Below are 16,476 nucleotides of genomic sequence, written 5' to 3'. Positions count from 1 at the left end.
GCTTGGATACTCTGATACTGTGTTTTTAATTCATACCAACAGCCTGAGGGCGCTATATGCACAATAATAGTCCATATATGGAACATGAAGAAGAGCCATGATCATGTGACATTCCAGGACGTTAAAAATAAAGTCATTTGACATGGTCTTGAAAAACATTTAACTAAATCCAGAGTTTTGGACTTATTATCTTCAGATTTTAAACATAAAATGTTTAGACATGTGGCTTTAGCTGTAGTGCATTTCTAGATTGCTACAGTGCCAACTTCAATTTTATTTTCATGAGGATGTTTCATAAAAAATAATTTATAATAACTTTACAAAACTTTGAAGCTATTTATAAAAAAAATTTTCATTATGACAATAATTAATTCTACATTTACAATAAACTGCCAGGTGTCAGCTTTCAAATGAGATCATACTTGTGCTTTTAGTACAAAGGGTTCATGAACTGTATGTGTTTCAGTTTGGGTATGTCATTTCTGGGGATTTTTCAAAAGTGGGGTTGCAGCTTAAGGCGAGACACGGCAGGCAAAAACATCGTTGTTTTTTACTGGTCAATTTTGAGATTTGGGGATATTTGTCTTCAATAACATGTCTTCTTTCAGACTTGTGTTGAAAAAAAGTCCGAAATACACATTTAGGTCTTTATTTTATTACACTTTGTCTGTTTGCGTCTGTAGATTTCTCATAAATTCAACAAAAGTTCGCGTTCTTAATCCTCCCGCTGCTCCGCGATCTCTGCCGTCAGCCTGTCATCAGAAGCACCGTTAGGAAGCTCTCTCTCTTGTGTACAATCCTGTTGGATCCAAATATGGTCATTTCCTTTCTATCAGCAACCAATCGTGAAAGTAAAAGGGCTGAATGCGCAATCTCATTGGCTGATGAAAAATCTTTAAAGCCCGTTTTCTCAAAATGACTTTTCTCTCATACTCCAAGGACGAAATCTCCACTTCAGTAGCACTTATATACACCAAACTTTCCAGACTTGTACCTAGTTATATTATGAAGACATTTACAGAGGGATTTGTAAATATATTATTCCTAGCCTGATTTATATAACATTTTATTCCAAAAAACATGGCGAAAATAATTTTTTAAGGCTATTGACAGTATATTCTGATTTACAGGATAACAAAAGTAGATATCCATAAATCCCTCTGTAATTTTTTTCCCATCTAATATGTGAACACAATGAAAAAATAATTTTTAACGTTTAAAAAGTTTGAAAGTTTCATGGTGATATCTGCTAGTTAAAAAATTTACCCTATTCACCTGTAGTGTCTCGCCTTAATAGGTTAAACTGCAAATTAACATTTATATGCCCTATATTAATATATCATAAAGGCTCATTATGCAGCTCATTATGTGGGTCATTGTTTTCTCAGGTGTGAATCACAGCATTATTCATGATCATTCACGCATATTGCCTTTCTAAACAAAAGTGTCTTACAAAATTTAAATCAATGTATTTGTTTATGTGAATGATTAGGCAGGATGATTTTCAGATCACTTTGAAGCAAAAACTCTAGGCGACAACATCCATTAGTCAAAAGTCTTGTGGACACATATATAGTATGTGTTTTGAAGTCTTATTTCAGAAACTTTTTTTTGTTTGTTTTTTTCAATAACCATGCATAAACATTATTCTCTAAAAAATACAAACATGTACATACATATTGCTCACATATTATGGTAGCCCTGTTTGTGCTGAATAGAGTGTAATGACACCTTTGCCATTAATATGTTTATAAGCAACTGAAAAAAACACAAATGTCAGGGCATGTCAAAACATCTCAAGGACCCCAAACACCTTAGACCCCAGAGGGATAACTAGCAGAATAGAACAAACATATTAGTTTGAATTAGAGTTCAAACTACACAGTTTTTTGTAAGAAGAAAACATCTTACATAGGCAAGTGTAAACAGTAGGCTATGATGCTACACTTTAACCATGGTCACTAAACTTTGAGCGTGCAAGATTTATGACGTCACTCTCTGAAGAGTCTTTTTTTTTTATAAACATGAATTCAACAACACAAAAACGGTAATACACTCAAAATGTAGAAAATATACAATATACTCAACTTTACTGCAAGCCGAAGGGTCATGCCATGACGTATCGATCTTCTATTGGTCACACGTCATGTGATGCGAATTCACAGGTCAAATGTCAAACTTTTCACATAAGCTTGTATGCGTTTGAATGGAAGTCCATGGAATGAAAGTGCAGTTTGACTAACGTTACCCATTACAAATGCCAGTTGACCGGGAGATCATTCATGAAAACGTAGATCTTAATTACCTTTGTGCTGTGGAAATACAACCCGTAAGACAGAACACAGCGAGCGGCCCAGGTTAATATAATTATACGTTTAAGTACCACTTAGGCATGAAATCATTATGAAATCGCCTTGAAAATCGCTTGGAATGGTGACTGGGAGCGTGAGGAGAGGAGAGATGGATAAATTCGCCAGTTTACAACTCGAGAATATGAGTAGAGCTGGATTTTTGTTCATGATTGTGGGGAAATTGATGTTTGCAGCGACGAGAGCGTGCTGCAGCCACTTGACTAAACGGAAGTGGCTGAGCTTAACCTACAAAGTACATTTCCGAAGCATGGGTTAGGAAGAGGAGGCAGGTGAACCGTGTTTTTATGGCGGCGCCTGAACGAATTGGCAGGAGGACGCCGAGGACTATGGCTCGATTTCCCTTGTTTATATGTGGAAGGGGAGCCGAGGATCCTGGTGTTGGCTTGGCAAAGGAAGAGTATTCTGCAGAACACTCTTCGTTTGAAGTAAAATGCTGCTGGAGCTCATCGGGTAGGTTGGGACATGGTTCAAAAGGCAGGGCGGGGTCATCTGCCGGAAGAATTTGTCAATGGGATGACGTGGTGTCTGCTGCTTATATAGTATGCTCGTAATGATGATTGACAGGACTGAATGTTTAGGCTCCTCCCAAACCTACGTTTTGAACTTCATTTGTCCATAATGTGACTACACCCACTTGCTGCACACGCGATTCACATGCTAATTGTCCACATGTAAACGCTAACCTGTAAACGCCCCCGTTAACTCCATCATCAGGTTTTGTAAGACATGCTGCGAGCTTACCTTGGATTTACCTAAGAAACAGAATGTGATTGATCCAGCGTAGGTAAGACATTTATCCTCACTTACATTTGTTAACATGTTATTGTTCCACATTGTACTAGTTGAACTATTACCAGACTAAAATGTGTGAAAATGACTGAAACATGTTGCAATATGAAACATAGACATGTAGATGTTTATAATGTATTAAACAATAATGTTTCATGGAGTAAATGGTCTCTGCACGCACTGAATTTTAGTCACTTACGATGTGCATTTTAAAAAAGCAAAACACACCAAACATCACGTTTTTACTCCAAATTCACTTCATAAAGTATGAAAAGAAGTAACATGATAATTCATATATTTTTCCCTAATATTTCCCTATTAATATTCAGTATTGGTTTATGGCCTTATTTCAGTGAGTTGGCCTTATTTCAGCATAAAGATGGAGAAAAAAAACCACATTCCTGCAAATGTCTCTTGTTCTGGTATTTCATTAAGAGCAGATGCCACATTTTGTGACAAAAATAATTTATCGTGATAGTATTTAATAATTTTAAAATCATTTACCTCAATATCTCCAGCTGACAGTTTGGACTCTTCAGTCCATCAGAAAGAAGCTTCACTCCAGAATCCTGCAGGTCATTGTTACTCAGGTCCAGCTCTTTCAGGGCAGAGACTGAGGATTGTAGATGTGAAGACAAACTCACACAGCACTGAGCAGTGAGATTACATGTAGACATTCTGAACAAGAAATACATACAGTACTTACATACAAAATACATTTTAGTTTGATTTGTATTAATTCATTTACTGAAAAAAAAAAGTATTTGAACTCAAACCCCAATGTCTCCAGCTGACAGTTTGGACTATTCAGTCCATCAGAGAGCAGCTTGACTCCTGAATCATGCAGGTCATTGTTACTCAGGTCCAGCTCTCTCAGTGCGGTGTTTGAGGATTGAAGAGCTGAAGACAAACTCTCACAACACTGGTCAGTGAGATTACATTTGGAAAATCTGATAAAGAAATACAAAAAATAATTGTTTATAGAAGAAATATTAACTTTTTTTTTATTAATTAATTACAGTTTTTAAAAACCAAACCTCAGTATCTGCAGCTGACAGTTTGGACTCCTCAGTCCATCAGAAAGTAATTTCACTCCTGAATCCTGCAGGTCATTGTTATTCAGGTCCAGCTCTCTCAGGACAGAGATTGAGGATTGTAGTGCTGAAGACAAACTCTCACAGGACTGAGCAGTGAGGTTACATTGGAAAATTCTGAACAAGAAATACACATAGTAATAGCAAACAAAATAAATTTTAGAGTGATTTTTATTAATTAATTTAATGCAAGATAAACAAGTAAAGTATTTGAACGCATACCTCAGTGTCTCCAGCTGACAGTCTGAGCTCTTCAGTCCATCAGAAAGTAATTTCACTCCTGAATCCTGCAAGTTATTTTTACTCAGGTCCAGCTCTCTCAGGAAAGAGTTTGAGGATTTTAAAACTGAAGACAAACTCTCACAACACTGCGAAGTGAGATTACAGCTATGTAGCCTGTGTAGAGAACAAAACAAACAGCAATATTTATACTTACTGGGGTAGGGTTTATAATCTGGAGCATAGCTTAGAAGAACCTTTGACTGTAGTTATGTAAGCAAAGCTAAAAAAAAATTATCTTGTTAAACTTCAAACCAGTATTTTCATTTTCCTTAACTCATTCCCTGCCATTTTGCAGATCTTCCTTAATTCATTACACAAGGCTTCCCAACCATAGATGAAATTTTCCTGAATAATAATAATAAATAATAAAAAAACACTGGCAGGGTAAAAGTTAATTTATGATACAATAAAGAATATTTATTAATTTTTAAACAGTCTTGGCCAACAAGTCACCAGTGTGAAATAAAGATCCAATAAAGATTACTAACAGTGTATATAAATGAATACAGTAGACTCTTACAGTGCTCTTCTGGTGTTTTTGATCACTGGCAGCAGTCTCATCACTGCTTCATCAGATCTTCTGTATTTCTGCAGTTCAAACATCTCTTGAGTCTTTTCTGACATGAGAAGCACAAACACCAGACCAGACCATTGAGCAGAGGAGAGATCCTGTGCTGAGAGATTTCCTGAGCTCAGATTCTCCAGGATTTCCTCCACAAAGTCATCTTTCAGTTCACTGAGACAGAAGAAGAGATTGATGGTCCTTTCTACTGATTCCTCCTTCTCTATTTTCTGTTTGATATAGGCAACAGTGTCTTTAACGCTCTCTGTTATGAGTTCCAGTCCTGGCAGTAGGTCCTTCAGGTCACTCTGATTGGACTCCAGTGAGAGACCCAGGAGGAACCGGAGGAAAAGGTCCAGGTGTCCGTTCTTGCTTTCTAAAGCCTTCTTGACTGCAGCCTTATGAAGTTTAAACAGTGGCTTTTTGGAGAATTTCTGTGTCATTTCTTTCCACCATTGAACAAATGGGTTTGCTTTCTTTTTTTTGTTAATCAAAAACACATAAAGAGCAGCAAGAAATTCCTGTACACTGAGATGTACGAAGCTGTAAACACTTCTTGTTGAAACAGACTTTTCCTCCTGAAAGATCTGAGTGCATAACCCAGAGTACCACGACCCTTCACGGACATCTAGTCCACACTTCTCAAGCTCTTCTTTGTAGAATATCAGATTTCCTTTCTCCAACTGTTGGAAGGCCAGTTTCCCAAGCTTTAAAATAATCTGATCAAAAGACCTTTCATTTTCTTCATGATTCAGGATCTCAGGACCTGGATCAGATGCAGGATCTTCACTGTACTTCTTTTTCATCTGCTGCATCTGAGAAAGTACGAAGCTTGTGTACATCCCTGTGAGAGTTGTGGGAGTTTTGTCATTGCTCTCTTGATCCAGTAGAGGCTTAAGAACAATTATAGAGATCCAGCAGAAGACGGGGATGTGGCACATGATGTACAGACTCCTGGATTTCTTGATGTGACGGATGATGTTTCCAGCAACCTGAGGACTGTTTTTGAGGAAGTACTTCTCTTTCTGCTCATCGTTAAATCCTCGCACCTCTGTCACTTGATCAATGTAGTCACGGGGTATCAGACTGGCTGCTGCTGGTCTGGATGTGATCCAGATGAGAGCAGAGGGAACCAGGTGTCTCTCAATTAGGTTTGTAACTATCTTACTCGCTGTTGTTTTTTGATGAACATCTGTAAATCCATCACTTTTATTGAATCTCAAGGAGAAGCGACATTCATCCAGCCCGTCAAAGATGAACATGACCTTACCATCATCTTCAGGAAGAGAGGGCAGTTTTTTACAACCACTAAAGAAGTCATTGTTAAGCAGTTCCATGAGACTGTACTCTTCTTTAATCAAGTTTAGTCTACGGAATGGGAGTGGAAAAATGAATACTATATCCTGATTTTTTTTTTCTTCAGCCCAGTCAAGGATGAATTTATTGACAGAGATAGTTTTTCCCACCCCTGCGATTCCCATCGTCAGCACTGTTCTGTTTTGTTGACCCATATCATTCTGGACTTTGAATATGTCATTGCACTGTATTGTTTTGTCAGTGGCAGCAGATCGATTGTGACTTGATTCAATCTGTCTCACCTCGTGCTCGCTCACTATTCCTCCGGTCTCATTTTCCACCACATATAGATCAGTGTAGATATTATTCAGGTACTGGTTATGGCCGGTCAGAGAATTACCAACCAATATCCGTGTGTAATCCTTTTTTAATTTGTTTTTCAGTCTGAAGCTGATGTCTCTGTATTGATGAAGAGCAGCTTTATTGTCCTCTGCAGTGGAGACTTTGAGAAAAAGACAACAAAAAGAAACCAAACAGAATGTGAGGCTGAATTTTCACCATGTTTCGCATGTCATTGTAATCATGCCTTAAAATGGAAATTTGTTCACTGTGCCACTTATTGGTGATAGTATTACAAGTATGCGTAGTTAGGGGTTCAAGCACGAAGTGCTGAACACCTATTGTAATTGTTAGGATTTTTATTAGGGGCCAAGCACCAAAGGTGCGTAGGCACCTATTGTATCTGTTCCCATTCCTATTATTAGGGGCCAAGCACCGAAGGTGCAGAGGCACCTATTGTATCTGTTCCCGTTCTTCATGTCTAAATCGTTTAAGACCTCTATAATGAAGAAATGATGGTTGCACCTTCTAACTGTTTCTCTGGTGTCTCCGTCACTAAGGTTTTTTGTAGCTCTGTGAGGAAAGAGAAAATGAGTAATTTTATACTAAGGAAAGAGACAATAGATACAATTACGTGACAAGTCCCTAAAGCATTTCTGAACAATATGGCTACACACTAAACTTCCTTAAGAATAGGATTCACAACTACTGAGCATTATTTCATATATGATTGTTAATAAGCAGTGTGTCTCAGATAGCACAGTTATTGTGTCTTTTTAAACATTACAATTTATTATATTATATTTGTATTATATGAATTGTATTATAGTCATATATATATATATATATATATATATATTAGGGATGCCACAATTCTCAATATATTATTGAACCGTTCGGTACGACATCCACGGTTCAATACGCGCTTGTGAATTCTGTTTTTTGTTTGTTTTATGTTTAAATAATTTATGTGAGTTTTATTTCTCTCCGAATTGACTGTTTGTGTGTGCCTGTAAGTCTATGAGCTGAGATGAGGAAACTCCTCCCCGCGAGTAAATATTCAATCACTATGCTCTAAAGTTAGGGGGCGCTTAACCATCATTCCACACTTTAACATGGCGAGTGGCGGTGAAGTGAGGCTACAGTACGAGGAAGCGCCGGCGTCTTTCAAATCCGTAGTGTGGGGACATTTCGGTTTTGCCGTTGAGTATAATGCCGAGGAAGAAAAAACGGTAAACAAAAAAATGACTGCGTGCAAGCATTGTTTTACACTTGTAGCCGACTCAAACGGAAACACTTCCAACATGACTGCACATCTGCGGCGCCATTACCCAACAATATCACTGTCTGAAGGCACATATGTTTATTTGAAATGGTCAATTTATGTTTACTAACTTCGCATTAGAGCCCGACCGATATGGATTTTTGGGGGCCGATGCCGATGCCGATATTAACTCGAAAAGAGCCGATTTATAAGCCGATATTTAGATTTTGAAAATAAACTGGATATTAGACCCATTTCCTATAAACTGCACTTACACAACATTCAAAATATCTGCCTGTTCTATGTATGTGGGCTGTATAAATACAAACTTAAGATATGAAACGTAAAGTCCTTTGAACAAAAAAACAACAACAACAACCAAATCAAAGTTACCAGTTTTAAAAGACTTGGTTCATAAATATAACTTTGAATAGGACTGGAGACAAATTCTGTTAAGTTCTGATAAGTAACAACAACAATCTATCTCTCTCTCTCTCTCTCTCTCTCTCTCTCTCTCTCTCTCTCTCTCTCTCTCTCTCTCTCTCTCTCTCTCTCTCTCTCTCTGCGTCTCGCGCGTGCACCCCTCTCTCTCGCTCGCTCGTTCTGCGTCTCGCGCGCACCTCTCTCTCTCTCTCTCTCTCTCTCTCTCTCTCTCTCTCTGCGTCTCGCGCGCGCGCACCTCTCTCTCTCTCTCTCTCTCTCTCTCTTTCTCTCTCTCTCTCTCTCTCTCTCTCTGCGTCTCGCGCGCGCACTTCTCTCTCTCTCTCGCTTGCTCTGCGTCTCAAATTGTAAAAAAAAAAAAAAAATCACTGTTGTTACAGTGCGTAAATCAGACCTTTCAGGCTATAGCGAACGCAAATAAGCCTTATGCCAACATTATTATTAGCCTACAACTAAATTGTCGTCATTAAATAAGAAAACTAAATAATTGTGTAGATGATTTGCTTCGTGTAACCCGACATCAGACATTAGGCCGAAGTATTTTTTGCACACAGTGCCGCGACCAATTCTGTTTCCTCACTCCTTTATGACTGCCTGCACATTCACTGTCCTCGCGGCGGCTGCAACTTGCGCTCTCTAAAATTAGCTTATCAATGCATATCTAAATTCGCGCCTTTCTGTATCTTTGAAAAAAGAAACAAAAAAGATGCCGCAGCCAATGAGCAGCCGGCGGGGGCTGGCTGCAGGACGACTCAATCTCCACGGACAGTTTTTAATATTTTATCAGACAATATCTACTCAATATTTTGCTTAAGTGTAATTTTCGGGACAATTAAGGCCGGATTCGGGACAACAGCTCAGATTTCGGGACTGTCCCGAATTTTTCGGGACTTCTGGTCACCCTGAAGGCCTGAACTCACTTAACCGTTGTTCTCTCTGCCTGACTCTGGCTGGATCAGGAGGCTGCAGGATATGTGGCGCGTTATACACGAGTGTTGTCATCTAGGACGTTGTAGAGCGCCCTCTGGTCGACAAACTATATAACGCAAACACTCATGACATGGTTGAAGGCCGTTTCGTCCGTTTTTTTTTTTTTTTTTTTTTTTTTTAAATCGGCCGTTAAAAATGCCGATGCCGATAGATTGGAAAATGCCTAATATCGGCCGATAATATCGGCCTGCCGATATATCGGTCGGGCTCTACTTTGCATGTATGTTTATTTTAAAAATTTAGGAATTCAGGTGTTCCCCAGTTTGTACATGGGCTACCAGAAGCTGTGAGATGTCAGTGTTAATTTTATATTATACAGTACACTAGGAACTAGTGGACTTTTCTTAGCTTTTAAGTAAAATAAAGGAGCATTGCAATAAATCGTTTTAATTTTTTTCTCCTTAACCTCTTACTGTTCCTATTGCCTAAGCATAGAATAACAAAAAACACTCTTATGTGTCAAGCCATCAGAACCGAACCGAAAACCGTGGTTAAAAAAACGAGGTATGTAATGAACTGTGGGCGAACTGTATTGTTGCATCCCTAATATATATATATATATATATATATATATATATATATATATATATATATATATATATATATATATATATATATAAACTATATTACCATTTCCAGTGTTATTGATGTAGTTGAAGGTCACTGGGGCTGTGAAGGTGTTTCTAGTGAGTATAGGAGCATTTATAGTTGCTCCTGTTTCAGCTTTCATATCAACACTGCTGCTCATCTGGCCTGGAATAGAGATAGAGAGATTAATTACATTGCTTAATCGCAACTTTAACATTTCAGATATTTTTTTCTTTTATCACTATTACCTTCTTTTAGTTTTTTGTTTTCAGGCTCATCTAGTGTGTTATCATCATGCTGTTCAACAGATGCCATTGTCCTTTACTGACTTACAGCTGTTGGACAAGAACACATGTCTATAATGAATCGTATGTTATCAGACACATTCCAAAAATACCAAAAAAAAGAGCAGAGTATAAGTGCTGTCAATCTGTTTAAAAATAAACGAATAATTTTAGGGGGATTTTTGGTCATTTTTTGGTAATCGCGATAAACAATAAAGTTTTTAATATATTTTGATGTCGTAATACTTTCACATTAAATCTCCAAAATAATGTAGAAACAACATCAAGACATAAATATTTGTGCAGATATTGCTGTAGCTGGCCAACAACGACCCGTTCGAGATTGGCAATAGGCCTATAGGTAGATAAATCGGTAACCCTTTATTTTACAGTCCCCTAATTACTAGGTATTTACCTAGTAAATACATGGTAAGTTATAGTTGGTTATTGGTAATTACCACAGGTAACAAGTATGTAAATGCAGAGAAACTACAAACTAATTACTAGGTATTTACCTGGTAAATACATGGTAAGTTATAGTTGGTTATTGGTAATTACCACAGGTAACAAGTATGTAAATGCAGAGAAACTACAAACTAACTACTAAGTATTTACCTGGTAAGCATATGGTAAATTATAGTATTTTAGTGTGTAATTACTTAAGGTGATTAGTATGCAATTACAGAGAAACTACCAGGGAAAAAAACACCACTGTTAAATATCAACTCAACAAAGTCCTGTGTACTTGTTACTGTACCTGTTTAGGTTGGTAATAACTCCGATTTAATTGTGTACTTCCTCAGAATGTAGGCAGACTATTTTTAGAAACACCTCCAGTATTACCCATCAATTCAAGGTAGGTTTGTAGTTATCCTAGGGTTATGTTGGTAACAGTCCATGTTTATTTATTACTATCTTGAAATTAAGACGGTAGTTTCCAATAAATTACCTTGTCTTACATAGTTGTTGTTCATTGCTACACCCATTTATAGAGGGTTTATCAAATAATTTACCTTACACTTACCTGGTAACTACCCCGCAGGAACAGTTTTCCCTGATGTCATGGCACATCTTAAATACTGGGTATGTTCTTGCAAATGTTTTTACAATTTACTCAGTAAGTAAAGTGCAACTGTACTGTAAAATGAAGCCTTGTTTATTTCCATGGTATTACCGGAATTGTACCATATAACTTGATCATTCCCTTTTCCATATAGTCACACTTTTTTACCTCATATGTCCTGCAACGTTACCAAGGAAAACATGACAATTTACTCAGTAAGTAAAGTGAAACTGTACTGTAAAATTAAGCCTTGTTTATTTCCATGGTATTACCGGAATTGTACCATATCATTCCCTTTTCCATAGTCACATTTTTATTTATTTGTTTTCCTAGTATGTCCTGCAACGTTACCAAGGAAAACATGACAATTTACTCAGTAAGTAAAGTGCAGCTGTACTGTAAAATGAAGCCTTGTTTATTTCCATGGTATTACCGGAATTGTACCATATAACCTGATCATTCCCCTTTTCCATATAGTCACAATTTTTTTACCTCATATGTCCTGCAACGTTACCAAGGAAAACATGACAATTTACTCAGTAAGTAAAGTGAAACTGTACTGTAAAATGAAGCCTTGTTTATTTCCATGGTATTACCGGAATTGTACCATATCATTCCCTTTTCCATCATCACATTTTTATTTATTTGTTTTCCTAGTATGTCCTGCAACGTTACCAAGGAAAACATGACAATTTTCTTGGTAAGTAAAGTGTAACTGTACTGTAAAATGAAGCCTTGTTTATTTCCATGGTATTACCAGAATTGTACCATATAACCTGATCATTCCCCTTTTCCATATAGTCACAATTTTTTACCTCGTATGTCCTGCAACGTTACCAAGGAAAACATGACAATTTACTCAGTAAGTAAAGTGAAACTGTACTGTAAAAGGAAGCCTTTTTATTTCCATGGAATTACTGGGATCTTACCCTATAATCTGTTATAGCTACGTAACTGTACCTATTACAGATTATAGGGTAAGATCCCAGTAATTCCATGGAAATAAAAAGGCTTCCTTTTACAGTAACGTTCCAGTTTCACTTTACTTACTGAGAATGTTCAACGTGATCTCATGAGAATACGTGTGTATTTTTACGTAAAGTGTAATTCTACCATACGTACATTTACTTACGTTTTATACACACAGAAACGTATAGTATTTACAGCACTAAAACGTAAAATGTTTGCATTAACAGCACAAAAACATAAATTATTTACGTATGAACAACTCTATACCGACGTATTTGTACGCATTCTTATTTATGCATATTAAAATCGTGGCATTAATGTTTTGACTCTATTGCATTCAAATGTCTTATCAATTACGTTTTCAGTCGCATTTATGCAGTTTACTCAAGAAATAGACTAATAACATTTCGCTCTGTTCGTGCCTTCTGCTGCAAACTCGTTTCGGAGGATTAATGCAGTTAAACAAGAATACACTTTAAAACCTTAAAAGTACCTTATTTAATCGTTTAACCATTTTAATATTTAGTTTATTTACAGTGAGACACAAAATGCGTTTTTTCCAATAGAACAATAATGCACCAAAACCCAACATAAATTCACAAAAGACATCAATTTTATTATAGCCTACTTGATATAATCCAAATCTTTAGAATCCATACGTTTGCAAGAAAGAGATCCAAATTCAGCCCTTTATCCAGTGAGTGATCTTCATCTCCATTCCACAGGCTTTAACAACAGCGCAGTCTGTAACTGTCAAATCCCGCTCGTTGATGAATTCAAATTCAAAAATTGCGCCCTCAAGAAGCGTTACGACATGTTTTACGGCAGTGATATCAAACGCTCATTGGCTCTCGCCTGTTCGTCTATGTTCGTCACAGATTGCGACATGTCGTATTTCAGTCGGTAAACTATATTTGAAATGGAGAAGCGCGCGCGCCTTCACACAGAGCGAAGCCGGATTAACATTTTCATGGATTAATCATTTAAATTCTGCTCTGTAAATTACCTCATTCAAAATTATTATATACTGAAAGAGAGGACTGTGACTGCAACACATCGTCATGTGAACGACTTTTGGTACCGGTTTTGACATTTTCGCAATAAATAAATTATTGTGATTACACGCATGTTGTTTTTCTTCATAACTGTAGCCTATGTAGTTTTCTATCTTTGAAAATTACGTGTTAATACTACGTATTAACAATGAGACCAGGCTGGAATGTTTTAGTTAAGTTGCAGAACACACGGTAAAAGTTTGTGATTTCAAAAATGTTTAAGCAGTAGCAAAGGATGTGGTAAGAGTCTGGTAATACCATGGAAATAAACAAGGCTTACTTTTACAGTACAGTTTCACTTTACTTACTGAGTAAATTGTCATGTTTTCCTTGGTAACGTTGCAGGACATATGAGGTAAAAAATTTTGACTATATGGAAAAGGGAATGATATGGTACAATTCCGGTAATACCATGGAAATAAACAAGGCTTAATTTTACAGTACAGTTTCACTTTACTTACTGAGTACATTTTCATGTTTTCCTTGGTAACGTTGCAGCCTGCAGGACACATGATCCAACGCTGGATACTCCTATAGGTTACTCCCGTGGATCACGGCTGAACGCGTCTTCTCAACACTCACTTACAAACATTTTTCGCCTATCGTGCGTCTACTCTACACCCGTACCACTAAAAAGACGGATTATATCTAAAACTTCAGTCATAAATTAGTATTAATATTGATAGCATCACTGGTAGCTTCGTTGCTAACTTACTGTCCATCTGTTAAAATGGCGAATATATCAGATGAAAGTAGTCTACCTTTTGGTGCAGGTGAGGACACATTTGAGCTGCACGCACTGCAGTCTGAGCTGGAAGCTGTTGAGAAACAGATCCACGACCTTTTATTGAGACAAGCCGAGCTGATAGACCGGCGGTTAGCTCTTGAAACATCACGCGCCGATGCACACAAATCAGAGATTAACGTTACTAACCCGCTGACTCCGACTTCGTCTACTCCGTGCGTTTCTCAACATAGGTCCCGAGCGCCGAGGTCGCGATCAGCCATGGTCTCGTTCACTCCGGCTCCAACACGCCACCACGAAGCCTGGGTGGTTCCGCAGCGGAAGACGCGAGTCAGGTCTAGACCAAGACTCTCTCCGACCCTCCCGGTTTTCGAGTTATCCACACAAAACCGCTTCTCCCCTCTTCGCGAAACAGAACGCGATGCTGTGATCATCGGCGATTCCATCATTCGGCACGTACGCGCAACGTTAGGTAAAAGTAAGGTGCACAGTCACTGCTTTCCTGGTGCTCGTGTTTCTGAAATCGCTACTCACGTTCCCGAGATTCTGAACGGTGACGAGCGCGTCGGAACTGTTGTCCTCCACGCGGGAGTGAACGACATCAGGATGCGCCAGACAGAGATTCTGAAGAAAGACTTCAGGAATCTGATCGATACGGTACGCAGCACATCGCCTGAAACAACGATCATAGTGTCAGGACCGCTTCCCACGTACCGACTAGGACATGAAAAGTTTAGCAGATTATTTGCGCTAAATGAATGGTTAATGTCATGGTGCAATGAGCAGAAACTGCTCTTTGTAAATAATTGGAATCTGTTTTGGGAGCGTCCTAGGCTTTTCCGTGCCGATGGCTTACACCCAAGCAGATTCGGAGCAGATCTTCTGTCGGATAACATCTCCAAAATGTTAAATACCTTTTGACTAGTAACCAAAAGTCCAAATCATAGTCTCTGCTGCACCAATTTAACTGATATAAATACTAGTGTAGAATATTGCATAGAAACCGTGTCTATTCCTCGTTTAGTGAGATCAAATAACAAATCTACTGCAGGATCTAGGAAAAATCTAATTGTTATTAAAACAGAAAATGTTGCTATTAGTAAACAAAAACAATTTCTAAAGCTAGGTCTTCTAAACATTAGATCACTCACACCTAAGGCAGTTATTGTAAATGAAATAGTCACAGATAATAGCTTCGATGTACTTTGCCTAACTGAAACCTGGCTTAAACCAAATGATTATTTCGGTCTAAATGAGTCTGCTCCTCCTGGATACTCCTATAAGCATGAGCCCCGTCTAATTGGTCGTGGCGGTGGTGTTGCGACAATTTATAGAGATATTCTCAATGTTACTCAGAAAGCGGGTTATAAGTTTATTTCGTTTGAAGTACTTGTACTAAATGTTACGCTCTTAGATGTTAGAAAAACATCCCTATTATCTCTAGCCTTGGCTACCGTATATAGACCGCCTGGGCCTTACGCTGATTTCCTAAAAGAGTTTGCAGATTTTCTCTCAGACCTATTAGTCAATGTCGATAAAGCATTAATTGTTGGAGATTTTAACATACACGTAGATAATCCAAATGATGCGTTAGGGGCTGCGTTTACAGATTTATTAAATTCATTTGGGGTCAAGCAAAACGTCACCGGACCAACTCATCGTCTTAATCATACACTCGATTTAATTATATCACATGGAACCGATCCAACCGATATAGATATTATACCGCAAAGTGATGAAGTCACTGACCATTACATGGTAACTTGCATATTACGTACTGCTGTAATATGTCATGCAGCGCCGCGTTATCAACCAGGCAGAACAATCCTTCCATCCACCATAGATAATTTCTCAAATTGCTTATCCGATCTGTCTCAGCTGCTGCCTGAACCCAAACAAACAGATGAACTAGAAGAACTAACTAGCACTATGAGCACTATTCTCTCTAGAACATTGGATGTTGTTGCACCTATTAGATTAAAAAAGGTCAGAGAGAAAATTAAAGCACCGTGGTACAACAATACCACGCATGTTCTAAAGAGAGAAACCCGTATTTTAGAGCGTAAATGGAAACAAACTAATTTAGAGGTCTTTAGAATCGCGTGGAAAGACAGTATGTCACGTTATAAAAAGGCCCTAAAAGCAGCCAGGGCTGAGCACCTCCGCAAACTAATAGAAAATAACCAAAATAATCCAAGGTTTTTATTTAACACCGTGGCTAGACTAACAAATAAACAGACATCACCCGAACAAAATATCCCATTACAGTTTAGTAGTAATGATTTTATGAAGTTCTTCACTGAGAAAATAGAAAACATCAGAACCACAATTGTAAACGTTCAA

General features: G+C 37.9%; 1 protein-coding gene across 1 annotated transcript in view; it reads right to left on the bottom strand.

Moving 5' to 3' along the window:
* LOC311289534 (NACHT, LRR and PYD domains-containing protein 3-like) overlaps positions 1-16,476 on the bottom strand; it is a 58,146-nt gene that overhangs the window by 10,835 nt on the left and 30,835 nt on the right. Inside the window, exons 2-9 of the mRNA XM_084407611.1 lie at positions 10,266-10,352; positions 10,060-10,182; positions 7,260-7,307; positions 5,058-6,897; positions 4,478-4,651; positions 4,199-4,372; positions 3,938-4,111; positions 3,666-3,839 (exon numbers count right to left, since the gene is read on the bottom strand). Of these exons, the coding sequence (XP_084263737.1) occupies positions 3,666-3,839; positions 3,938-4,111; positions 4,199-4,372; positions 4,478-4,651; positions 5,058-6,897; positions 7,260-7,307; positions 10,060-10,182; positions 10,266-10,332 (2,774 nt within the window). The 5' untranslated portion in view covers positions 10,333-10,352. The remainder of the gene's footprint in view (positions 1-3,665; positions 3,840-3,937; positions 4,112-4,198; positions 4,373-4,477; positions 4,652-5,057; positions 6,898-7,259; positions 7,308-10,059; positions 10,183-10,265; positions 10,353-16,476) is intronic.

This window comes from Rutilus rutilus (genome assembly GCF_951802725.1).
Source record: "Rutilus rutilus genome assembly, chromosome: 4".
Taxonomy (NCBI): Eukaryota; Metazoa; Chordata; class Actinopteri; order Cypriniformes; family Leuciscidae; genus Rutilus; species Rutilus rutilus.
Note: the sequence above shows the minus strand (reverse complement) of the source record. Positions and strands in the feature narration are given on the sequence as shown.